The 25,887-nt window shown below is 50.3% G+C and overlaps 1 protein-coding gene across 3 annotated transcripts; it reads right to left on the reverse strand.

The window, feature by feature from the left end:
• Positions 1-376: 376 nt before the first annotated feature.
• On the reverse strand, positions 377-24,416 carry MAPKAPK5 (MAPK activated protein kinase 5). Of its 3 annotated transcripts, none has more exons than XM_075533937.1 (14): positions 23,847-24,409; positions 15,185-15,258; positions 14,771-14,846; positions 13,969-14,066; positions 11,736-11,844; positions 10,034-10,123; positions 9,573-9,668; positions 8,595-8,675; positions 6,496-6,683; positions 5,982-6,102; positions 4,792-4,922; positions 4,175-4,296; positions 3,212-3,316; positions 377-562 (listed from the first exon to the last, which is right to left on the reverse strand). In XM_075533937.1, exons 1-14 carry the CDS (start codon positions 23,880-23,882, stop codon positions 468-470), a joined length of 1,422 nt encoding a protein of 473 aa, XP_075390052.1. In that variant the 5' UTR covers positions 23,883-24,409; the 3' UTR covers positions 377-467. The 3 variants fall into 3 exon arrangements, with proteins under 3 accessions (XP_075390052.1, XP_075390053.1, XP_075390054.1); XM_075533938.1 differs by having other exon boundaries at positions 4,181-4,296; positions 23,847-24,406; XM_075533939.1 differs by lacking the exon at positions 13,969-14,066 and having other exon boundaries at positions 11,740-11,844; positions 23,847-24,416.
• Between the last annotated feature and the right edge of the window lie 1,471 nt (positions 24,417-25,887).

A 25,887-nucleotide genomic window follows, 5' to 3' on the forward strand; every position in this document is an offset into this window, starting at 1 on the left:
CGTGAGCTCCAGTGGGCAGTGTAGCGTGGGTCACCCACAGATACTCTTGGCCTCGCAGCTAAGCTCTCCGAGGTGCAGAGAGGAAACACACAGAGCAAGGGAAACAGGTGCCATCGTACTTGATTCAAGTGTTTACTGAGCAGAAAAAGCTGAATGGTTGGTCCTTCTGTCTACTGCTGGCAAGCGGTTTTTGTATACTTTATTATAAATAAAACAGTCTTGCTCAACAATAGCATTTGTCATCTTACAAACACAATCTACACAGTCCTAAATCATAGGGTATCTCTAGGAAGTGAGCTTTTCCTATCCAAAAACAAATAAAACCACACTAATAGTGAATCCTGTATCTAAACCTAGAGAGCATCTTTAAGCAGTGTCGAAATGAAATTATTTATTAATTTACATAAAATACTTTATACATTAAAGAATACAATTTAAAATTGTAAAAAAAAAACTTGAAGCTGTTGTTATTGGGATTCATGGGACATTGTTTGCTCTTCAATCACTTGCTTCACAATTTCAGCCAGTTTTAGACGATCCACTTTATCTGTGAATCCACGACCTGAAATCCAAGAAACAAAGGTCAATCTCGAACTCTCTCTATGGCGATTCTAGACCCTTGACAGGGACTCAGAAAGGCATACTCTGGTGGTGTAGTGGCTATGCGTTGGACTTGAGATCCACAAGGTCGAGAGTTCGAAACCACCAGCAACTCTGCAGGAGTAAGGCTGGGCTTCCTACTCTCATCAACAGTTAAAAGTCCCAGAAACCCATAGGGGTCACTATGAGTCACCATTAACTCGATGGCAGCAAGTTGTTTTTTTTAATGTATATACCAAATTAACCTTATTAATGTAGGAACCGGTCTCAAAAGCACTCAATTCCAATTCCCCCATATTTCATGTAACAATTGGACAGTCCCATTGATCTAGCAATAAAAATCCAAAGTTCATTACAACACGCAAGCAAACCATACACATAATGTGTATCTGATAAGCAACTTTATATAAAGAATGTCTACACATCTAGCATAAGAAAGACTCGCTGCCATCAATTTAATGGTGACTCATACCAACCCCTTGTGGGTTTCCAAGACTCTAACTGTTGATGGGGGCAGAAAGCCCAGTCTTTCTCCCTCGGAGCGGCTGGTGGTTTCAAACTGCTGACCTTGCAGATCACAGCCCAATGTGGAACACTACACCACAGGACTCCATATGAGAAAGACAATGCCACAGAGAAATGGACCCCAAAGGGAATGGACAGAAGACATAATCACACACTTCCTGAGAGTAAAACTAAAAGACAAACATAAGTGTCCGATCTTACCAGTCAAAGATTAATGACAAATTTAAATGACACTAAAATAAAATATAATTTCATACCAGCCATAGCAAGCATTGGTGTAACTGTGGGACCATTGGATCTCTCATACATTGCTAGTTAAAGGAACATTTGTACAACCATTTAGGAAATCTGGTACCTACTGATGCTGATGTAGTTTATTCCCTCATTACCTAGAAATACAATCCTATATATATGAAAAATGAGTGTGTTCATCAAGTCCACATACAGAGCAATTACAGCTGCCCTTTTCTTAATTCTTAAAACCTGAATGGAAATAATCTTAAGTATAAATAGGTTCCCTGATTATGACTATCTGATTGATGGACAACTCTTACCCTTGATAAGGTTATGTAAATTCAGCCTCACTTTGAAAGAAATGAACCAACCCCTAATCCAAAAACCAAAGCCACGACTGAGTCGATTCTGGCTCATAAGGAACCTATAGGGCAGAGTAGAACTGCCCCCATAGTTTCCAATGCTAGAAATCTTTGGAAACAGACTGCCACGTCTTTCTCCCAACCTTTTGGTTAGCAGCCACGTGCTTGCTTGTAACCATTACCACCAAGAACCAAGCCCACCACCACTACCTCAGTCCTCGCTCACAAGAAAGGCACACGAGGACAGAGGAGGCCTGCACCACGGGCTCTCTGAGGCTGTCCTCTTTCTCCCCAGGCAACCCACTGTGCCACTGAGGCTCCTTCAGCCAACACCCGCTCCTCCTCACGACAAATTCCCCTCACAGTCACCCCCAGTGGCTGCGTGTGCAGCTTACCAGTCACTGAGAAGGCGCCAATCCTGTCCTTGCCCCGGAGTCAGTGAAACAAGAACTGTGAATACCTGTTTGATTCACCGACAGAGAGCGTTATGAAGGGATCTCATTCATAACCTGGAGGTTGCCTGTGTACATCCAGTCAGCCTCAGAATAGATAGCTATCTAATGTTGTCACAGATAACAGATGAGCTCCTCAACACGACTGAAAATGAATGACTTGCTGCTACATGAAACACCACGGATGAATCTCTCCAACACGACATTAGCTAAAAGAAGTCAGATACAGACAAAGGCTGTATGACTCTTAGCTACATAAAATACAAAAATAGGCAAAACAGGTAGACGGTGTTATCAAGACCGTGATTACACTTCAGGGGAGGGAACAGGAGGAACTGGAAGAAGACACATATTCTGCGACCTATTTACATAAAGTGCATCCGCTGTACGGAAATCCATCAAAACACATTGTGTGTCATTCTTTCCCTGTACTGTTACATTTCAAAACCAAACAAATTCCCAGGAGAGCTAATCTCTACCCAACATGGGAATCATGGTACATTTTAGAAACCAGCCAGCCAGTGAAATCAGAGAGTTTGTTTGCTTTTCCCCCCCGAGAAGCCAAGAGGACTCAAGTCCAGTTTGGTGTGCTCTATTAGAAAGACACAACAAAACCAGCAATCCACGAAATACAGCTCTCTTTGTTTCCAGGCCCTGGGGAGAGGCGGGAAGAAACTCCTCAATGTAGCCGTTCTTCCCTAGGTCCGCAGGGAAGGACTTCCTGTATTTTAACCTTTGCCCCCTTTGGGGTACAGTCCAGGCATCTGGGAGGAGTTCGGAGAGCTGGACGTCTTGGGCCAGAGTGGTGTGTGACAGGGACTCTCCAAGGTTAATCTGCATCACATAATTCGCAGAAATCTAGAAAACAACCTAGAAGGTCTAATGTCCACTTTGGCCTGGGCAGCTAGTATAGGCTGGAACTAATAACCAACCCTTCACCTGGAAAGAGCCCCAGCCAGACCCCTGAAAACACCCTGCCGTTTCTAAACAAGGGTCACTTCTCTGCATCCCTAGCACAGGGAGTGACTGGGCTCCTACCGTTCCAACTGAAGCTCTGCAGAGTGTCTCTGAGGAGTTTGCATTCTCGGTTATACTTCCACGCCTCCTGCATGACTTCATTCAGCTTCTCGTCTTCGTTTTCTCCTAGTGGTAGAGAAGAGAGTTTTGTTTCAGTGTCAGACTGTGAAACTGATGGAGACCTCTTCTACTTTGACAACCTTGCACACATTCTAACAGGCCCAGAGTCTTGGCATTGGGGGCGGGGAACTCTGCAGCATCAGAGTCTACCAATACCTGGTTGATTTCAGACTGAGAGAAGAGGCCAAGGCTGAGTAGGCTACACTTTTTCTCTGAAGCTCATTTTTTACCTTAAAATCTGCTGGCAGATCAAAGACATGTGTCCACCGGACAAAACACTGTTATTTGAGACACATGATGTGAGTTCTCTTAAAACCCAAGGAGCTCAGGACGACAGGCAAACCTTCATTCCCACAGAGGGCTGAGCACAGCCCATCCCACACATTTGCGAGAAGAGAAAACATGCAGAAAGCAAGCTGTCCATCCACAGGGCCCGGGTCAGCCACTCTGCCTCGGAGAACAGCAGCAGCAGCAAAAGCCACTCAGGAACTTCAGAGTCACACGTCAACAGCAGCCTTGAGTGCCACAGGCTTGTTAAATGCTGTGTGAACAGGCCGCCACCGGATTCTGACCCTGGCCGCAGGTTCCCATTCCCCATGCTCTGTCCCGTGCCCTGTGTGACAGACGAGGAACACAAAGAGCCACACGGACAATTAAACCTCAGCTAGAAATTTCCCCAAAAAACAGAGGAGAGGCAGAACGTCCCACACTGCTCACTCTTTAGAGTGGGCGCCTTCTAATGTACATCAAGTATTTGTTTTCTTGTAACAGACAGAGGAAACAGACAAATTACAAATGAAGGCATTTGCTGTCAGGTATAGACACACACACACACACACACAGCACATTTATAAGCGGCGTGACCTTTACCAGCCTGGGGGAGAATACACTGAGCAATCACATCCCGGAGCTTTTCCAAGGCAACATTTGAATCCTCGGCACCGTTCTCACGGTCGTGGATATAGACCCCGTCCTTTGGCTTAGTGCTGTAAATGGTTAAGGAGAAGGGAATAATAAGGTGAGACCCCAAAACCCAACTCTGGGCTCATGACTATTACCCTAAACACAGGCAGCGTATTTTTTCAGCTCGATAAATAACTACAGACTGTCCCCAGTGCTGTGGGAGCCCTGGTGACGTCATGGTGACCCACTGGGTGCTCACGGCTAGGTCAGCAGTTGGGAACCACCAGCTACTCCTCGGGAGAAAGGCGGGCCCTTCCTGCTCCCGTAAAGAGTTAGTCTTGGAAACTCGCACGGGCAGTTCTGCCCTGCCCTGGAGCTTTGCTAAGGAGTCGGCATCAACTCGATAACAGTGAGTTTGGGGGTTGTTTGGGTGTCCAATTCCTGATGCCAGTTAAAGGGCTCAGCCTCTCCACCCTCTCAGGAAGCAAAAACTGGCACTGACCCCTGGCTGGGTATTCAGAACCCACAACCCAGTCATCCAGCAGTGAAGACGAGATCAGACAGAGATGCTCAGTTACCCGAGTAACTTCCTCTTTCTCAGAATGGGGTTGTTCACCGAGTGCAAGGGTTTGAGGCTGACTTTCAGGTCCTGGATCCTCATGTTGGCCAACTGCTCTGCGTGAGCCTGCTGGATCCCTGCAACCACCGCCTGGATGCAGACATGGCCGTCAGTTGTTCACGTGCATCGCAGTCACCGCAAAAGCCAATCTAAGGCAGTGTGAAGGAGACTACCCCACTCCCATGCTGAGGGGCTACCGGGAAGGTGCAGCCGATGAGTCAGGAGGGCCCAGCAAAGCAAGTGTTACACAACACTTCGCTTTCCTGCCCTGGCGGGGTGGGTAGAAATTCAAGTAAGAAAGACTAATGAGGCTCCTGCTCAGAGCCACTTGCGAGGACAAGTATAAAGAGGTGCTGTACCCGTGCCCAAACCAGTGCCTGTACCTGCACACGAGGGGAAAGGTTGGCAGGCCGCTGCCTGTGTGCCCCCGACTGCACTGCTCACCACCATGCTGGCAGTTACTTTAGTCTCAACTGTTTCCCACGATGAGGATGGCCACGCCTACCGCGGGGGCCTCCCATCAGTGAAGCCAGACGGACCTGCTGTCACCTGTACTTTGTTGGCTCAAGCTCTTTGCCACATTGTGCACTTACTCAAATGCAAGTTCATACTGGGCTGACTACTCGATTCTCAGGGCCAGCCCAAGACTGAACATGAGGAAGCGCTTTCAGCGTGAAGTCATTTGCCTTTCCTTCAGAACATCTTCCTGGATTGCACGCCACACCCTCCCTCCTGCCACCCCAGTCTTTTTCTTCCTGTATTCCTGTCCTACCCACAGTGTGGTACCCCACATCTGTATCTGCGCTGTGCCCTCGTGTTTACGGCTCTGTCACAGAAATCTGTGCCCCTAACCTCGGAGCACAGACACGGAGGAGAGTTCTTTGAATGTGTCCTGCACGTGTAACTCCTGGGCTTGATCTGGTCTTTCAGAAAGAGAAGCTCTTTCTTTCCCATCTTGATTTTCAGGACATGAGAGGCTTCTCGGAGCAAGACTGAGCACCTCTGCATTGCCTTGCTTTTAACCCCTCACCAAGTTGAACCTCAACATGCCTTCTCAGCACAGCCTTTTCAGCCACAAAATCAGCGCCACTCCAAACCTTATCCATCAAAAAAACAAATAAAAATACACATTTTTTAAAATTTAAAAACCTTATCCATCATCATTTGAGCAGAAGGCAGCACATTATCCAGGGCCTCAGTCGAGTTGAGCCACGGGTGGTCCAGCACACCCTCGGTCGTGAGTCGCTCTTCTGGTTTGACCTTCAGGAGCCTGGAGAGAAGGGCGGCAGGGCTGACATGCACAGCTGCTCTTGGGGACCCAAAGATGTTCTTGGGTCTGGCTCTCACCAGCTCTGGCTCTTTACCTAAACCCCAAAGTGCCAAAAGGGCTTTGAATGCCAACCCTACCCTCATCATCCCAGCCCTTCCAAAATGACTTGGCTTCCGTGTGGGAAGCAGGTGTGCACACCAGGAGGTTACCCTTTAGGGGTCTGGCTAATTGTGCACTCAGGTTCTGGCTCGGGAGGCGTCTGGCTCACAACCCTGGGCCCAGCAGAAGGCGGCAGAGCTCCATCTGTTACTGCAGTCTGCCCAGAGAGAGAAGCCTCGGAGATGCTGGGACGTGAGTGGCTCTTCCCTCCCACCCAGCACTCTGCAGACTCACTTTCTGACAACATCTTTGGCCATCTCAGAGATCTGGCTCCACTCTTCCTCTGGGAACTCAAAACTGCCGGTCATGATCTTCCTCCGCATGTCCTTGGGGATCGTCCGGCTGTGGTGCTTAGAGTAGAAAGGAGGGTATCCACACAGCATCACATAGATGATCACCCCGAGAGACCACAAGTCACAGCTCTGGAAGCAAAACGGAGGCAGTCACACACACTGAAGAAGAGCCCCTACTACAGGCCCCAAAGCAGTTCCCAAGATACCCAGGCAAAATCTCCGAGAACCACTTCACACAGACTAGACCCGCTGTAGGGTGTCCCAGGAGAGCTCGCCTACTCTCCAGGCTTTCTACCTGCACTGTGAGGACTGATTCCCTGTACCAGGTCCTGGCTGGGTGCTCACACCGCCTTCCCTAGTGTGCATGGTCCTCACCTAAGGGGTGCCTCTAGAATGTAAATGAAATGTCTGACCAGCATTTCTCTCTCCTACCGTCTGATTCTGAGACACGTCTGATGGCGTTTCTGCCTTTCACTAGACTTACAGATTTGGGACTTGCCAGACTCCTACAATCAGATGTGTCCATTCCTCAAAATGAAATAAATCTCTATCATCAACATAGAGCTATAGACACACACACACACACACACACACACACACACACACACACACACACACACACCTGTTACTGGTTCTGTTTCTCTAGTGAACCATAAGACAACTATCAATAAATACTGCATAGACGAAGGGGCTTCAAAAAGTGTGTGGACATTTTTCATTGTCTTTTAGTTTCTCTGCTCCACAAACTTTTTGAAGCCTCCTAGGATGCATACCACTATGCAACAAGAGTAGTCCTGGGTAAAACAATCGCTCATCTTCTCCCTCGTCAATAATCATCAGGGAGAACCAGTGAAGGAAGGACCAGGCAAGTATGAAAACATTCCTGTGGCCACAAGAGTGACTCACTCTATCCCTCTGCCAGGATTTGCCCCATTCTAGGGGAAGAGATTCTTTTATTTTTTATTTTTTAATTCTGAAAGAAGTTTGCCCCTCACTACCAGGTCTTCCAGAAACGAGCACATGGCTTGCAGACAACACTCGCTTAGACACTGGGTTCTCAGGGGCATGAAATCAAGTCGTGTGCCTGAGAAGGGCAGGCCAGTGAGCTGCACTGTGGCCACACTCCCCGTCCCACCCACACCGGGGGACATGGGGACTTCAGGACACCCGCCAGTGTTGTGGCATCAGAAAGCAAACATTTGTGGGTCACATGGCCCGTGTGACAGAACACAGGTATGAAGTGATAACGGTAAAAGGGACCTTGAAATTACACCTTTCGAGTCCTTTACGTTATAGATGAGGAAACTGATAACCACAGAGGTCGTTTCATCTCCACGGTCATCCATTAAGCATGTAACTAAACGAAGGTGCTGACCACGGAATGGAGAGTGTAGAGCCCCAAGGCTGCCCTCGTCTGTCTACTGCCTTTCCCTCACTCAGTGGCAGTAAGTATGTTTTGTCTTTTTGCTTGAAGTCCCCTACCTACAACTATCTCGAGGCTCAGGGTCCCCCGCATCATCGTTTTCCTCTTGTGCTGTAGGACTAGGCTGTCCGGTGTGTGGGCTACAGACGAAAGACATCGAATCAGAGCCACGAGCTCTTACTATGTGCACTGAACCCTGGGGAGGGGTTCATGCGGCAGAAGATAATGGTACCCTAAATTCCGATGGATACCCTCTTGCTTTTGTATCCCAGAAACAGCCCCTGCATCAAAACCAACCAACCAACCCAAGCCAACCATGTTGTTGACGAGCGGTCCCCAGACGATCCAGCTACCAGATAAGCCACTGTGCGCGTGGCCAGGGCCCTCCTTGCTGCTAAGCTACATGGGCAGAAAAGGGTAGTTCCGATTTCATGAGACAAAAGCTGGAACTTGACAGCTCTCTCTCTTTTTCTCACTGTGTGTGTGTGTGTGTGTGTGTGTGCGTGTGCGTGCACATGCACATGTGCTTGCAGCCTTTTGGACAGGGCCAGCAAGGGATAGGAAGGGAGCTAAGCACTTGCTCTCCCTGGAGGAAAGGGAGTGGGCACTTGCCGTACCTTGTTGTAAGTGTAGGGTGTTTGTGAGGTAGGTACAGTGCCAGACTTCTCCTTCTGATGTCTTCTCTGAGCCTCCAGTACCTGCCGGAAGGAGCCAAAGGGGGCGGCGTTACTGAGAAATCACTCTACCAACCTAAACTTGACAGAGATTGCATAGAGATGCCTGGACGGCGATAAGAGCTAGCAATTAATAGAAAGAAAACCATTCGAAACCACTTTGCCTTGTTACAAATAGCAATCTGTCCATCACTGTTCACCCAGGATCAATGAGTATATGAAAATGCAATGCCTCTTCCAACGCACTCCTGGGAAAAGATGCTCATCATCACCAGTCATCTGGAAATTCCGATGGAAAAAACCAACTCAACCTGCTCACTCACCTGAATGGCTAAAATGATAACCACTGACCGTGGGACTGAGAATGTGAAGCAGGTGGAACTCCACAGTGGGAAAGCAAAGTGGTATAGCCACTCGGAAGCAGGGGTGGCCCCTTCCTCAGAAAGCTACCTTACACTTGCCCCATGGCCCACCAACCTCACTTGTAGGTATATGCCCAAATGAGGAAAGGTGTCCACACCAAGTCGTGCAGGAATGTCCACAGCCTCCCCACCCCAGCCCCCCAAAAAGAGTGACCAAGCAGCAGTACCAAGGTGTGTGGTTGTGTCTAAGAAGTCTTCCTAACTTTGCTCCGCGTGTGTCCCAAAGCACTCGTGGACCTAGTGGCAGCAATGGTAAGTACAAATCTCTTCTGCCAGAGGGGTATGGACTTGTGGGTAGACGCTCACTCTCCCTTCCACACCCGTCAACCTGGCATGTCTGTCAAGCATCTCCTGGTAGGTCCCCATCAGGTTTCTGAAGCTGAGTCCCCCCACCGCACCCCACCGCCCACTGGCAGCGCCCACCTACTTGTGCTGTGGGCAGAAGGGCCGTGTGTGGGCAGCGCGCTGGCAGACCCGGGCAGAAGCGGCATGTGCTCACCTGAGGTGCTACATAATAAGGAGTGAACTGAGGTGTCATCAGGTCACCTTGATCAATTTTGGCAAACCCAAAGTCACACAACTTCACAGGGGCATCCTGAAAGAGAATAATGGAGGTTCCCGGCAGTCATGAAAGGAAAAGCCGGGTGCAAGGCACGTGAGCCTGAGCTCCCGAGTCTGTCTGAGATGACGACACGCTACAAAACGTGCCCCAGGCCTGGACAGCACGCGTCGATCGACTCACACAGTCGGTCTGACTCAGACAGCGTGGAACTGTTTGCTCCACCGGGTTGTGGAGCCCGTCCACCTTTACCGGAGCACACAGCCTCATCTTTCTCCAGCAGAGCTGCCGGTGGCCTCTTCACCCTGGATGCAGAGCCCCCCGGACGGACACAGACACGCTCACTGCTGCCCTGGGCAGAGAAGGGCAGCACCATGAGGCCAAAGAGCAAGTCTTCTCACCAGAGAGTTGTCTTTGAAGAGCAGGTTTTCGGGCTTGAGATCCCTGTGTGCGATGTTCAGCAGGTGACAGTGCTGCAGCGCCAGAGAGATCTGCAAAAGGACAGAGAGCACCAGCCGCCTCGCTCAAAAGGGGGCTCGGCTGTCAGAGGTCCTCAGTTGAATCAGTCTAGACTGTGGTCAGCGTCCACCTTTCAGGCAGAGATTCAGCACAGCGAGGAATACCGAAACAGAGTGGTGGGAAAAGCCTAGAGTGTGACTGTCCTGTAGCTTGTTAAAAAGAAAACCACAGCAGGGGAAGCAGATCCTTTGTCAGTATAGGTGACAGTTACCTCCTGCACAAAACGGGTGGAAATGAGACAATGCGCCCTTTTTTATGCTCCTCAAGTCTGACAGACACTGCTGAGGGAACACTGAGGGGGAGCCCCCTTCCTAGCAGGCCCTGGCGCAGAGCCCAGGACACTGAGGCCAGGCCGGCTCTCTCCTGGGAGCTCAGCATTCCAGCACACCTGCAAGCAGTGGTCAGATAGCCCCAAGGGCTGTCCAGTTTACTCAGCCTGCTTGCACCTTGTCGGGGTGTGTACGGGGTGGCCCTCCTTCACTGATGGCCCAGGGGTCAGTTTAAAAATCAGACTGACTGAAATAGATTCTGTCAGGGCTTCAACACTTAGGACGCAGTTTTCTTAGCGTTGCCCATGATCACCTCTTCCCTACGGAAAACTGCTTGATGCTCCTGGGAAAGAGGAAAGGACTTTATCAGGAACCGACAGGGCTGTGCTTGCTGGTTGCACTGCCTTGCTTGCTTAGTCTGAAGCTAAGCCACAAGGGTTTAGCTTTTCCCCTTCTAGAGAGATTGTCTCCAGTTGGAATCCTAGGATGGCCTGTGACCTAAATCATTCTGACAGCAACACAGTGTGAGATCAAAATTGGGGGACCACGACCAGGAAGAGCCCAGGAGCCAATTCTAATCAACCCCGACCAGCTGAGCGGAGGTGGCTCAGAGCCAGGAGGCAGCTATCCTCGAGCTTGGGTACATCGGTCAGCTTTCTGCCAGCAGGGCAGCACTTCCTCTCAGCGACTAATAACAATAGCTGTGTGGAGGCTGCGTGTGTGAACAGACACCTACAGTCTGCCGTAAAATTACCTTCCTTCCCGACTTGTCTAAAATCTCACAGGAGCCCCTGGGACTCAGCTGACAAGCGGGTAGTTAACCCTTCCAGGGCCCCCGGGACAGTCTTCTCAGGTGTCTTGGTTGGGTAGCCGCTAACCCTGTGGTAGTACATGCTGCCACCTGGCGGGAAGTGGTGTAACTGCATGAATCAGAAGAAACACCTCACCCACCAAGCCTACCACCATCTTCGACTTGGAACGTGTGCCCCACATAATTATACCCAAATCCACATTGTCTCAAATAACCCCCCCCCCATTTCAGCATGTCTTCTATTACTGGAAACACATGGTATCTAACAAAAGGTCAAAGCAGAAAATGACAGTGGTCATCAAAGGGTTAAGAATCCAATTTCTCCCCCAAAGCATCAAAGGAGCCACATTTCTCCTGGCAAGACATCTTTGTGATGACATAACAAAGCAGGCAATGAGAGATCAAATAGCGCTTGTCTGCAAGCTTTCTGGTATTCCCCCCAATGAAATTGCATTTGTTAACCAACACTGTTGGCAGTTTGATTGGTACCTGGGGTTAACTTGCCTGCTTTGTTACTTGGCTGGCTTGCTTCTCTGTAAAGTGCCGGTGCTGGCTGATTCTGTGAAATAGCTCTCCCCCTTCCATCATCTCCATTACAATTAAGAGTCGAGCCCTGTTTGAAAGCATTTGATTTTGTTAAGTTCAAAACAAAACAGAAAAAAACCAAGAAAACCCCTGAAACATCAAATAGCTGGATTAAGAGAGAGCCCACCTATAAAGGGTATAAGTACCTCTTGGCCCAGCCCTATCAAGTCATTCTGGGCGGTGCCCCAACACCACCAAGTGCATGCACCCTTTCCCCAACCTGAAATTTCCTAAGGAGCTAACAACGCAATGGAAGAGCTCACTTTGAAGACATGGCCCCTTGGAGGACATCGAGCGGTTATAAGTAGCCGTCAGAGAGGGGTTTTAGGTGGCACATTTGGTGTATGTATTGTTGAGCAGCTAGTCAACATGTGTTGGGGACTTGGTGACACGGTGGTTAAAGTGCTCCACTAGCCACTCCATCGTAGAATGATGCGACAGTCCGCTTCTGGCAGGATTACAGACCTGAAAACCCGCTGAGGCATTCTATCCCATCGGGTTGCTGAGAGCCAGTGGCTTTGGTTTGGGTTTACACTAGAAGAACATAGACAGTCCCCTAGTCACACACAAGGCCAGTTCTCAAATTCACCTGTCAGTCGAATGTGTAGGTAAGAAGGAACAGGTTCATAGGACTCTTACTTCATGTCGGGGCCTGCCTTTGCACGAGCTGTGTATTTCACCTTTCTTTCTATGCACTGAACTTCAACGCTACTTCACCTTGCACTTTCAAGTTCTGTAACTACCGAGCCAAGCTCACCTGACAACACATTCTCCACCTCAGTTATCTTCATGCGCAGCTTTGCAAGCATGGAAAAGGCCTGCTCTGGGACGCCTGTTCCAAGTGCTGATAAGGGCGAAAGCTTAGCCAAATATAGAATGACACCCTCAGCCCCGTGCTGACCACCCTCTCCCGCCCGGAGCTCGTGCACCACCGCGGCTGCCCAGGGCAGTCACAAAGCAGTGCACGCGTAAGGTACAATGAGCCCGTCTTCAACTCAAATTTTTCACGCGGAGACTTTTGGACAGTCCGTTCTCCAATATGAAGTGTCCCTCTGTCAAGCGTTCCTAACCCAGGGATAGCTGTCCTGGGAAAAGAAGCCCACCGTGTGTCACCTGTGAACTGTACGTCACTGACTGGTCTTGGGCTGATGTGGGTGTTCTTCCCTAAGAAGCTCGTTTTCCCTGTGACTCACAGCACGGCCTGGGTTACACAGCTCCGAAATATGCACAAAGATTCTCAACAACAACCACAAGTCTGTGAATGGTGGTTACATACAGGAAAAGCCTCTAACTTCCATCTAAACCAGCGGTTCTCAACCTGGGGGTCGCGACCCCTTTGGGGGGGGGGGTCAAACAACCCTGTCACAGGGGTCACCCGATTCATGACAGCAGCAAAATGACAGTGATGAAGTAGCAACGGAAATAATGTTATGGTTGGGGGGTGGGTGGTCCCCACCACCTGAGGAACGGCGTGAGGAAGGCTGAGAACCGCTGCTCTAGATGCTGTCACCGACAGAGCACAGCGGTGAGGAATATTTAGAAGGCCATCTTTTCTTCCACTTTCAGGACTGTGACAACCTCCATCCCAAGTTCTGCCCGAGCACTTTATTATTTACGAGGCTCCGGCTCCCAGCCTCTCTGCTGGGCAAGCTCAGACTCTGGGGCCGCCTCTGCTTGAGCCAGTCCCACTGCTGCTGGTGGGTTCACGCCTCGTCTCCAGCAGAAGTGACACTGGGTTAAAGGCTCTTCTGCTCGGATAGCACCCAATGGGTCTGTCAAACACGTAGTGACTACAGTAATAATGTCCGTTTCTTTCGTGAGGGGACAAACCAGACTATGCAATAAGGGTGCTTTGATGGTTTTTGTTTTTTCCTGTCATATCAACTTCCAAGACTCTGCCTGGGCTAACATTTGGGCCTCTTTTGCCAATTTGAATCGGTTTAAATTCTACTGGAAATGCTTTTTAAAGAGCAAAATGATCAAAATGGGGGCAGCCTTGAGAGTGGGCAGGGGCCTAGATGATGAGCTCAACCGAAGTTGCTAACTCTGTTACCATTTGAAATTTGGGAAAATGTAAAGCAGCACACACTCGCGAGTGAAAGGTCCCGCTACACCTTGGTGTGCACGTGGCCCTGACGGCGGTGAGTCTCACCTGGGGCTGGACTCATGAGGAAACTGGACGCTGTTGGCGAACACTTCAATAATCTGGACGATATTGGGGTGGGTGGCACACATCATGTGCAGGCGTACCTTAAAGAGAACACGGGGAATGCTCATCACACGAGCACACCAGCATTTTCTTGCCACACTTGCCCCCAAAACACTGCCCAAGAGGCACAGTGGATGCAGAAGGGGATGCCTAGCATCTGGAACAGTGTCACAGAATGGTGTGCGCACACGTGGTTTAGCTTGGAATGCTCTCTCCAGGAACAAAGCCTCACCAACACATGTCCTTTCTAGTGTCCTCTCGGTCGGCAAATGGAAAACTGGGCAACAAACTCACTGGATTAAACCATCTCTCACCTCTGTGAGGCAGAGGACTGAACACTAGCGTGTCATCACAATAGCCAGAAAAACTGGAAACATGTGTACTGTGAAAAGGTAGCTACAACCTCAGTGGTACCCTGCAGCATCCATCCCCTCCCAGCAAGATTGCACTCACCTGCCCCTTCCTCCTCGACTAGCTCCTCTGTACCCTGCAGGCGCCTCTTCCCCCACAAGACCTGGCTGCAGAGATCCCGCCCATTGAAAAGATCCAGGGGCAGCTGAACACAAATAAGGCTCTACTAGACCACAGCTTCCCCTGTGGACAGATCCCAAACTGCTGCCGGACAGTGGCGGGTAAAGGGGCGCATCCCGGCAGAGAACTTCCCTCAACTGCTGCATTCCCACAGAAGAGAATAGCTCCTAGGCACTTCGAACAGTTAGGCAAGCCAAGCAATAAAGGGCCACACCTCATTTCGAGCTTTTGGACGATCAAGAAGAATTTTCAGTGCAAACCGTTCGTGGGTAGATTTCTTCACACAGACTCTAGATTTGGAGAAAAGAAAATGAAATAATGAGAGACCTTCCGTGTGTCCATGCACATGAATGTAAACGGCTATTCTTGGGCACTTGCTAATCCAGGGTCTCCCCAATCACTTCGCCAGGGCTTTCAGGTGGAGATACAAGGAGGTTCTCACCCCCACTCGCCCCGCCTGTGGCTCCCCCAGGTGAGACAAGCGCTCAGCTGCCCTTAAAGAAATCATGGCAGCCTCTCCGGCTAAGGGTGACCCTGACAGAGGTTCTAGGCTCTCACCATTTATTGCATGTTACAACCCATGTCACTTCTGCGACGTAATTTTGCCACAGTCCTCTGAGTCTCTTACCTAACTGGACCACTAATTCCAGCTCCCAGCTTCTGTGTCCAATTGATATGGTATTCCTCTAAAATGGAAGTTTCCTGTTAAAATAGAAAGGGAAAGAGTTAGAGAACATTCCCCAATTAAAAAGCTGAACAATTAACAAGGGGTGGGCCAAGAGAAGAGCTGACCACCCCACGCCTCATCCTCTGAAAGCATCTAACAAGCAGAACTTTGTGTGCCCACTTGCCATTTCCCCCTAAGTGACAAGGTTAGGCTTTGCTTTCCCACAGAGACGTCATGATAAAAAGAAACTCTGCCATGCATCTACGAGCCACCCGAGTACTGCACTCAGTGCAGTTTTGTTTGTTTGAGGTAGAGAGCTCTTCCTTCAGAATGCACTGACTACTAAGCACTTCTCTGTGAGAGTGGTCGGCAGGCTACCTGCTGAGATCGCAGAAAAGCTGATCTGATAAAGGCGGCCAGGCTACCTGTATCACTGAACGAGTTGGCCAGATTAGTGGGAAAACGGAGTAAATGGAGACTTCAACGTGTAACTTATCATGGAACCCCCAAGTGAGCTACCACCCCCACCCCCATCTCAGAACGGAAGAATGGAGGGCCAGAACCACTGCCATGCGCCATCTCCCACTGCATAGCAGCGCCTTCCTGGCAGCTGGACCACCTGGAGTCTGGATGTTGCTCTGCTAAGACCTTGAATACAATCTTCTTAAAGGAAAAAGCAAACAAACACTTTTTCCCCCAAGAAAAATCATAGTAAATTTACCTAATTTCAAGCCAGTCCTTTTGAGTTCCAAGTTCTTCCATCCCATCCATTGTGTAACTTTATTTTTACATTCGTCTAGTTTTCACTCACTCAGGACAACACCTCTACAGGGCAAGTCCCCATAGCATTCTTGCTTAGTTATTGCATGCTGTACGACCGTCACCGCATGTTATCAGACAAGTCCTAGTGCTTGCTTCACTGTGACAGCCCAAAGTCTCCTTTGCATAAGGTTCCAGGGTATACCATGCAGACCAAACCCCGGGAGACGTTCAAATTCTCTGGTTGCTGTCATCTCCATGGCTAATACGTGGGAATGGAATTAGCTCATTCAACACTAAGCAGGCCGTTTCTGCCAGACGCCAAGCTAAGCGCCAAGATGAAAATACTGCCTCTGCCCAAGGGAACATGCCCGAGTCTAGAACAGCCTTCATCTCCACACCCCTCTGCTGCCAAGTTCTTGAAACATGCGCACAATGCAGGAATAACGAATGACAGAGGGGGGGACGAAGGCAAGGGGGTGAAGAGATGTTGAGAAGGGAGGAGCGAGCAAGATCGCTATAAAACTCCCTTCTAGAAAACTACTCACGGGGTGAAGGAGCTTGTCCCACGCACACGGGGAATGATGGACACCGTCAAGACTAGAATCTGTGGCTCTGGCCTCTCCCCAGCACTATTCCAGCAACCGTGAGCAAGTACCTATTGATACTGCTGCTGTTAATCAAGGCCAAGTCATGTCTGGCTCTTGGCAGCCCCTGTGGGTGTCGGGAACAGCTCCAGAGACTTTCAGGCTATGGCCTTTCAGAAGCAAACCGCTCAGAGACCAAGGTCCTAGCATCAAGGCTAGAGATGTGTCCTCTCCCATCCACCTCCAGTAGACCTCAGACCTACCCATCTCACCTGTCCCCCATGCTCCGATTTCTGCTGGCTCATCCAGTGCCGTGTTTGAGAAGACGGTGAGGAGTGGGAGAAAGGTGGAGCATAATCGACGCTTAGCACCACATCAAAATCACTTGCCGGAAATCTTCTCAACTCTAATGAAATCAGATATTCATAGATGTCCTACCTAATTCCGTGTTGTAATCATGTCCTTGCTGATTTCCTACTACAGCAGTTAAGTCCAACAGGGGCCACAGAGACCCTAGGAGGCTACAAAGGCTGAAGTACTTATCTGGCCCTTTACAGAGAAGTTTGCCAACCCTCGCTCGAGCCCAGCGGTTCTCAACCTTCCGCATGCCTCCACCCTTTCACACAGCTCCTCATTTTGTGCTGACCCCCCAACCATGAAATTTTCGCTGCTACTTCATCATTGTCATTTTGCTTCTGTGATGAATCAGGCGACCTCTGTGAAAGGGTCGTTTGACCCCCAAAGGGGTTGTGATCCACAGGTTGAGAACCGCTGCTCTCAACTCTTGGTTTTCCAATATAAGTGCGTACAACATTCACCTGGGAAGTTTTTAAACTTCAAGCCCCCTCCCTAAAGATCTCACAGGAACTGGGAGGTGGTGAAGTCTGGGCCATCTCTAAGCACAGACACCAGGGGCTAAGGGAAGCTCTCATTGATAATGCAGTGTGAGGGGGTAAGCCAATTCCTCACCACAAATGAGAAGTTTAACATTGGACAAAATGGCCAAAAATGGACTTCAGGGCACTGTGAACCAAACAGAGAAGTAGATACCTTCAGGGGCATGGACAACGGAAACATGGGGGAGGGCAGGCAGGGGAGGGAGGGGCAAGAAATGGGGAGCTGATATCAGGGTCTCAAGTGGGAAGAGAATGCTTTGAAAATGATGATGGCACCATATGTGCAAATGTGCTTGACACACTGGATGGATGTATGGATTGTGTTAAGAGATGTAGGAGCCCCCAGTAAAAGTATTAAAAAAAAAAAAAAAAGGAGTACTTTTGGAAACCCAATGGCCATGCAGGTAAGAACAGTTGGGTATTCTAGCCTGGGCTCGTGCCATCCCCGTCATCCCCTCACCCACTAGACTCCGAAGTGATGGGGGGGGTGGCGGCATACTTCAATCAGGCTCAGACAGGAGGTCGCAAAGCAGGGAGCACAGGCTGGCTATGACAGCCAGCAGTCTGACTGCCCAAGGCGGTGCTCAATTTGGGGTGTGAGTGGAAACTCAGCTCTGACTAGGTGTGGAGAATGCAGGTGGGAACAAACCCTTTCGCTGCCCCAAGGTGGCAGTTTCTTTTTGTTTCTTCCCGCAACATTTTACTGGGGTTCCCACAGCTTTTGTAACATTGCAAACATCAATTGTATCAAGCACATACGTACATATGTTGTCATCATTTCTATTGAGCCCTTGGTGTCAGCTCCTCTCTTTCCCTCCAGGGCACTTTCATGTTTAAAAGGGAACATCAGGAATTTAATGTGAGAATCTTGAAATGGAGACTCAAAGCCAAACTGAGTTAAGTAGGGAGACCAGGCACAGGCAGAGGAGACCGGCCAGGGAAAGTTGACACCCAAGGAGACTTCAGAACTGGCTGCAATCTTAAAGGCTCCACACCACACAACACTCAAATTCCAAACCACACAGCAACCAATCAGCAGAAGGCATCAGTACATTATGCAGACACAGGGGCCACCCCAAGAACCAGTCTGAGAAAATGAAAATATGAATTTTGAAACTGCGCACATTTGAATACCCCAGGAAAAAGAGATTCCAGTTTAAGCAATATACTCAATATAACAACCACCTGCAAGGGGGAAAACAGTTACTACATAATTTGAAATGTCCAGTTGTAACCAAAAAAAATACTAGACATGCAAAGACATAAGTTTCGGGGGGCAGGGGGCAGCCACAACAATAGCAAATGATGTTGATTGGATCCAGATACTACATTTAGCAAAGGCTTAAAATCAACTATTTGCACTATGTTCAAAGAAATGACACTCAAGGAGCCCCGGTGGCATTGTGAGTTACAGGGTCAGCAGTTGGAAACCACCAGTGGCTCCACAGGAATAAGATGAGACTTACTGCTCCTATCAAGATTTATAGCCTCAGAAACCCACAAGCGCAGTTCTACTCTGTCCTATGAATCAGAAAGGACTCAATGGAGCCATACGAGAGGGACTTTTAACCAAAGCTACTTAAAAGAAACCTACGGAAATCCTAGACTTGCAGAGCATGATCACAGATCTGAAAAATCCACTACAAGAGTTATGTGGGAAGCAGAGTACGGGAAGAGAATGTACATAGATGAATCTTGTATTCTCTTATATTAAGAAGCCCGGCAGGCTGGGTTTCTGGGGTAGAGGGAGGGCTTCACCCTTGTGAGTTGGAGGTGTGTCCGATTACATTCTCATGATTGATACTGTTCCCCACTACATCCTCCCATCACAGTGCCACCTGAAAGTCACCTCTGACAAGCACGTGGCTGACTGTTGTGTAGCCAGCAGCTGTACCTGTAGGAGCAGACGTGTGCTACTGCTCTGAAGACAGCCACTCCCCCTTACTGCCTCGGCACTGGTGTCAGGTTACTCCTCCTATGTACTCAGGGACCTTTAGGGTTAGGGTAGAGCCCACTTTGCTATGTATGTGGTTACCTACAATTAGGGGGCTTGCCTGCTGAGAGTATAAAAGCCTTGGTTGGAAATCTCTCAACACAGACCTGGCTCCTGAAGTCATGGCAGTCCCACGTGAACCCTTGCAAACCTTGTCGGATTGATTGATGTATCTTTAATTTACCCCTCAATTACACCCCTTGGATCCATTTGATTGTGGGGGCTGGTAACCCACAGGGTTCAACAATAGATTTCAGAAGACAGAAGAATCAGTAAACTTGAAGACAGATCTTCAAGAAAGTAAATCAAAGGAATATAAAAGTGAAGAAAAATTAGAACTGTGGAACAATGTGTAAGCATGTTAACAACCACCTAATAGAAGACCCAAAAAGGGGGAATAAAAACAAACCCTCCCACTGCCATCAAGTCTACTGTGACTCATGACGACCCTTTAGAGGATTTCCAAGGCTGTCAATCTTTACAGAGAAAGACAGCCTCCTCTTTCTCCTGTGAAGTGGCTGATAGGTTTGAATTGCCTTAAAAAGGCAAATTTAAAAACCAAATTCACTGCCATTGAGTCAGTGCTGACTCATAGTGACCATATAGGACAGGTAGAACTGCCCCTGTGAGTTTCTGAGACGGTAACTTTTTACGGGAGTAGAAGGCCCCATCTATCTCCTTTAAAAAGACAAACGAGAAGCCTAAAAATACATGCAAAAATTATGACCAAGGAAGTTTCACTTTGTCCTTCAGGCTCACTGTGAGTCAGTGTTGACTCGATGGCAGTGGGTGGAGCCAAGGGCTCTAGTGTTCCAGAGTTCATCAGTGCTCATCCAGAGCCGTCTGTGCTAACTTAAAGACACAGACTGTAATCCTAGAGAAATCAAAGGACAGAAAATCAGTTGTCACTAAGCTCAATGACGAAGGACTCTGTTATGTCTAATGGAAGACAAATGTGCACAAGCCAGTCACTAACCCCAAGGTGCTTGTGCTCCCACTTTGGCTGAATGCTCTGGCAGCAGTGAAATCAGAGCTGGGGACACTGGCTTCTGGAGGAGGAGTGGCTTTACTCTGGGTTTACAGACAGTGACAGCATCTCACCATGCAGTCAGTCAGCCTCCTCTGGTGGCAGGGCCGGGGAGAGAAGCTCTACCGGCAGGGCTCTACTGCTGGATCCTGATAAGTTCTCACCAGCTGAGGGTGAGGACAAGCTCAACACAAGGCAAATGGGTGAAGGCAACACGAGGGCACAGACCCCGAGTTTTATAGAAGGTGATGCTGGCTAGCTTCAAAGGATTACATCTGAGTGTGTACGGGTTACCAGACGAGACACTTTCAGCCCCATTCTCTCCTGCTTGTCAGACACTCAGTAGGAATACTCACCAGTGACCTGCTAGTGAAAGAGCTTCAGTGAGGAAAAGCTACACAAAGTTTTAAGAAAATTATTGCGCAGTGTCCACAAACTATAATCTTTCTAAGCCACGCTTGCTTAAGTTTCCATGAACTAATAATATGCACTGTTAGGTTATTTTATGTGCACATCAATACACTGTAAGCACCTTAGATGCATTCCCTCATCTACTCCTTAAAAAAGAAAAGGAACACTTGCATCCCCTGTGTAGCCCTGTTGAGTAAGCTGCAGACTGCCAACTGCAAGGTGGGCAGTTCAAACCCTGCTCCCATAAAGAGTTACAAAGCCTCAGTAGCCCCAATAGCTCAGGGGCATATTGTTTACAGGTGTGGAAACTAAGGGACAGAGAAATACACTTACTCGAGGGCATGGCTGCTAAGGGCAGGGCTGGGACTAATACGGAGCTCGGTGGCATCGTAGCGTGGGCGCTGAGTTCTAACCACACAGGTCCAACTCAGCAGCTCTCAAACGATAAAACGTTTGCTTAGAAACCCACAGGGAAAGTGGGTGAAGGGAGACATCAGTCAATGTAAGACATGAAAATATATATATAAATTATCAAGGGTTCATGAAGGAGGGTGGGGAAGGGAGGGAAGCTGAGCTGATACCAAGGGCTCAAGTAGAAGGAAAATGTTTTGAAAAGGATGATGGCAACAAATGTACAAATGTGCTTGACACAATGGATCGATGGATGGATTGTAATAAGAGCTGTACGAGCCCCCAATAAAATGATTTAAAAAGAAAGAAACCCACAGGAGCAGTTCTGCCCTGTCCTATAGGGTATCTGTGAGTTGAAACCAACTCCATAATAGCACGAGGTTTTTATTCCTGTTTGACCCAGAGAATCGTCAACTACTAAGCAACTTTGTCTGCCCATTCATAAGAACTATGTCCTACTTCTGTGCAAACCCTTCCTATGGCCCCCCGACTGTGGGTAAAACCCAAGTTTTCTCAGTAGTCTACAAGACCCTGTCCAAGACTGATCTCATCCTGTGTGCTTACTCACTGCATTCCAGCTACCTCACTACTCCCACTACAGGGCCTATGGACTTGCCATTCTCTCTGCCTGTCTTAAGATTCCCCCTCACTTCCTTCAGACATCTACACAATGGCATCTACTCAGGAAACCAAAAACTAAACTCACTGCCATTGAGTTGAAATCGACTCATATGGACCTTACAGGACAGGCTAGAACTGCCTCTGTGAGTTTCAAATACTGGAACTGTTTCCATCTCTCTCAGAGCGGCTGGTGACTTAGAACTGCTGATCTTATGGTTAGCAGCCCAACAAGTAACCACTACACCACCGGGGCTCCTCTACTCTGAGGTACTCCCTTACTGCTCCCTAAAACAGCACACCCACCCCCTTATATGTACTTACTTACCAGCACATGTTTATTAGGAACTGCCATTGGTGAGCTCGACTGCTCACCACAAAGCACTCGGGGGGAAAAGAGGCTGTCCCCGCTATACAGATTTATAGTCTTGGACACCCTAGGGTGCGGTTCTACTCTGCCCTATGGGTTCTCTGAGTCAGAACTGACATGATGGCAGATGAACCTATGTTTATGACCTAGCTCTTCTATCGACAATATCAGCTCCGGGAGATCAAGAGCTTCTAGTGCCTGACACAGTGCAGACAAGGAGTCTTGGATGCAAAAGTCTGCCACGGATGCTTTGATCCACAACTCAATCCCACTACTTCAGGCGGCAAGCCAGTGAAGTGCCGTCCAAAGAAAAAACATGAACGTGCCAACGTATTCTTTTAATGTGTAACTTTTATACTTTGATGCCGCCTTTAAAAGGGTGAGAGGAACTTTAGGGTGTTTATCAACTTTAAACCCTACATGTGTCAGAGTAGAACTTTGCTCAAGTGTCCAGTGGCTTGTCTGCTGGAGTAGCTCACCACGCCTTTCTTCCAGGGCCACTCTGAGGGGACATGAACAGTCAGCCTTTTGGTTGGCACCAAAGCACATGAACCGCCTGCCCACCTGGTGAAACCTCTATAAATATATCACACACACGCACACACACCCACCCCCAAATTATTAGAATTGTTATGGTCACTGCTAATAGTCACTGCCATCGGGAGAATCATAACCCTCAGGCTGCTAAGGGGTGACCCCTTAGGGTTCCTTAGGTGCCCCTCAGGGGAAAATCACGTTCTTCAATGCACTAGGTTGACTTAACATTTTCAGACTCAAATAACTCACACTGTAGTTTTGGGGTTCAATGTACCCAAAACTCTGGTTCCCTAGGCTAGCTGTGAAGTCAAAATCTAACTTGATGCTCAGTGGACAAAATTTGCAAGTTTACAAAAAAAAAAAAAGGAACAAGTAGTAGAAAACGTGACATTTTATTTGGAACATTTCCGAACACACATTTTTTCTTTTCACGAACAGAGCAGTCATCGCGACACGGTGAGCTCTTCCTGAGTAACCTCCGCACTCCCAAGGAGTGGAAGAGGAAAAAAGGTGCCGGGAAGGCATTAGCGCGAGCGCGCAATAGGCAGCCTTTGGGCGCAGGCGAGCCGCCTCTTTCTGAAACTGCAGATTTCCAGGAGGTTGGTTTCAGACAAATCAGGAGAGATGGGTAAAGTCACACTCTTAAGTGCTTCGATGCAGGCGCCCATCCGGAAACAAATGCTGGCGGCACTTAGGAAGCAACGGGAGGGCGGGCACAAAACGAGTCAAGTGCCTCTTCAATGGCCCCCTCCGTCCTAGCCACATCAGATACCAGCTCGGCACCCCCCACAGCATCACTTGACCCCGGGGGTTGGAGGGAGTTGGGCATCCCACCCTACACGTACATAAAACCCTCTGCCCCTGGGCTGTCAAACGAGGTCCAAGGAATCCAGGAAAGGTCGACACCTGGAAGTCGCTGGAATCCTTCCTGGCAAGTTCTCTCGGCTTTCTGAGGCTGGAGCGATCGGAATGCCACGAGGACAAAGCCGGGAGGCAGAGGCACTTCCCTCTTACCTTGATGGCTTTCTCCATCTCGCAATCCGCGGACATGCTCCGCTGGCCCCCCACGGACAGGAGCGTCGGAGGCTGCGCTGCTGCCCGGTCCCGCCGCAGCCGAGGGAGCAAGGGGCTTCGGGAAGATGGGCAGCAGCCGCCCCCGGGGACAGGTGGGGACGAGGGACCGGGCGCCGGCTCCGCCTCGACAGGCGGCTCTAGGCTGGCGGCGGCAGCAGCGGCGGAGGAGGTGGCCCCTGGGGACAAGCCTTTGTGCTGGGCCCCGCGCGGCCGCCTCTCGACCTCATCCCCGGCGGGGGAGGTAGGTTCCCTGGGCAGGGCGAGGCGGGGAGGGCCCCGGCTCGGGGCGCCGTGCAGTGGCCTGGCGGGGCCGCCGCTTAGGCCCGGGCTCCCCAGCTCCTCGGGAGGGGCCTGCGCCGCCGCCTCCGTCTCCGGCACCTCCGCGAAGCCGAAGCCGAGCCCGCCGCCGCCGCCACTGGTGCTCCCGCCGCCGCTTCAGCGCCACACATCGCCGGGACAGCCGCGCCGGGCAGCCCCGCCGGCCGCCCGCCCTGTGCCCCGCCTGAGCTCCGGGCCGCCCCTCCTGCCGCCGGGCTCCGGGCCCCGACGGCCCCCCACACCCCCCGCCGCCAGCCGCCGAGGTTTCCAAGTCACCCCCAAACCCGCGCCACGGGTTGGCAGGCGCCTGCCGGGGCCTCCCCGCGGCGCGCCGGGTCCAGGATAGGCCCCCGGGCCCTGCGCTGCTGCGGCGCGGCGCTAGTGACGTAGAGGGGCGGGGCCGCCGGGAGGGGCGGGGCCGCGTCTGCCGGGGGCGGGGCCGCGTCTGCCGGGGGCGGGGCCGCGTCTGCCGGGGGCGGGCCTCCCGTCTTCTCGCCTGGGTGCCCCGATTTACTCCCGCAGAAGCGCTCCGTGGAAGAGGCGTGGACGTGCCCCCCCCCGCCCCGGGGAGGAGAGGAGGCTGCGGTAAGCGGGCAGCCCACGTTGTAGTTGGGAAGCGGTCGAGGAGGCTGCCCTCGGGAAAATGATGGGCAGCCTGGGATCCCACAGGGGCAGCCCTGCTCGCTCTGCCCTGGAGGGTCGCACCGAGTCAGAATGCCTCCGGGTGGCACTGGGTCCGGTGTGTGTGTTCTCTTAACGGCGCGTGAACCCTCCGTTGGCGCCCTTCCTCTTCGGACGGTTCCCCCTTTGCCGCTGTGAAGTAAGCACTGTTCTCCCGGTTACAAAAGGCCCCGGGAGCTGGCCTCGCGGCCGTGCTACTGGAACGCTGTCACCCCAGAAGTGGCGTCCAGGTTTGTGCACTCAAAGTGCACTGTGCTACACCCACAACTTGTCAACTGTTGGGTACTGACCATTCGCGGGCACGTGGGCCCCGGGGGCGCGGCGGCGTAGTCGTTGGGCCGCTCGTCGCTCTGTTGGTGAAAACCAGGCTTTCTGCTCCCCTAAACGTTTAGGGTCTCGGAAACCCTAGGAAAGGTCATTATGCGTCTGAATCAGCCCCTTTTAGGCGGGCTGGTTTGGTTGGAGGCCTTTAAACCAAAGCCCCACTGCTGTTGAATCTATTCTGACCATAAGCAGCCCTGTGTGGGGTTTCCAAGATCGTAAATCTTTACTAGAACGAACAGCCTAATCCTTCTCGGGGCGACTGGTAGCTGATAGATTTGAACCACCGATCTGTCCATTAACAGCCTAACACTTAACCCAGAGCACCACCAAACTCACGGCCATCGAGTGGATTCCGACACACAGGAACCTTATGCTAGGTTCCCAAGACTCAAAATCAGGGGTTCTCCACCTGTGGGTCAAGACCCCTTTGGGGGTTGAATGACCTGTTCACAGGGGTCGCCCAATTCATAACTTTAAGGCAGTGGTTCTCAACCTTCCTAATGCCCCTGTATTAAAGATGCAGTTCTTCATGTTGTGGTGACCCCCCCAGTCAGAAAGTTATTTTCTTTACTACTTCATCACTGTCATTTTGCTACTGTTATGAACCGGGCGACCCCTGGGAATGGGTCATTTGACACACATACCCCAAAGCGGTCAC

Source organism: Tenrec ecaudatus, chromosome 16, assembly GCF_050624435.1.
Source record: "Tenrec ecaudatus isolate mTenEca1 chromosome 16, mTenEca1.hap1, whole genome shotgun sequence".
Lineage (NCBI taxonomy): Eukaryota > Metazoa > Chordata > Mammalia > Afrosoricida > Tenrecidae > Tenrec > Tenrec ecaudatus.

Excerpts from the sequence above, each read along its gene's own strand:
- MAPKAPK5 (XM_075533937.1), bottom strand. The coding sequence starts at position 23,882 with ATGTCCGCGGATTGCGAGATGGAGAAAGCCATCAAG. Across the intron at positions 14,067-14,770 it reads GTCCAAAAGCTCGAAATGAG|GTACGCCTGCACATGATGTG; the intron begins GTGTGGCCCTTT and ends GTTCTCTTTAAG. Across the intron at positions 6,684-8,594 it reads CACCCTACACTTACAACAAG|AGCTGTGACTTGTGGTCTCT; the intron begins GTACGGCAAGTG and ends TTTTGCTTCCAG.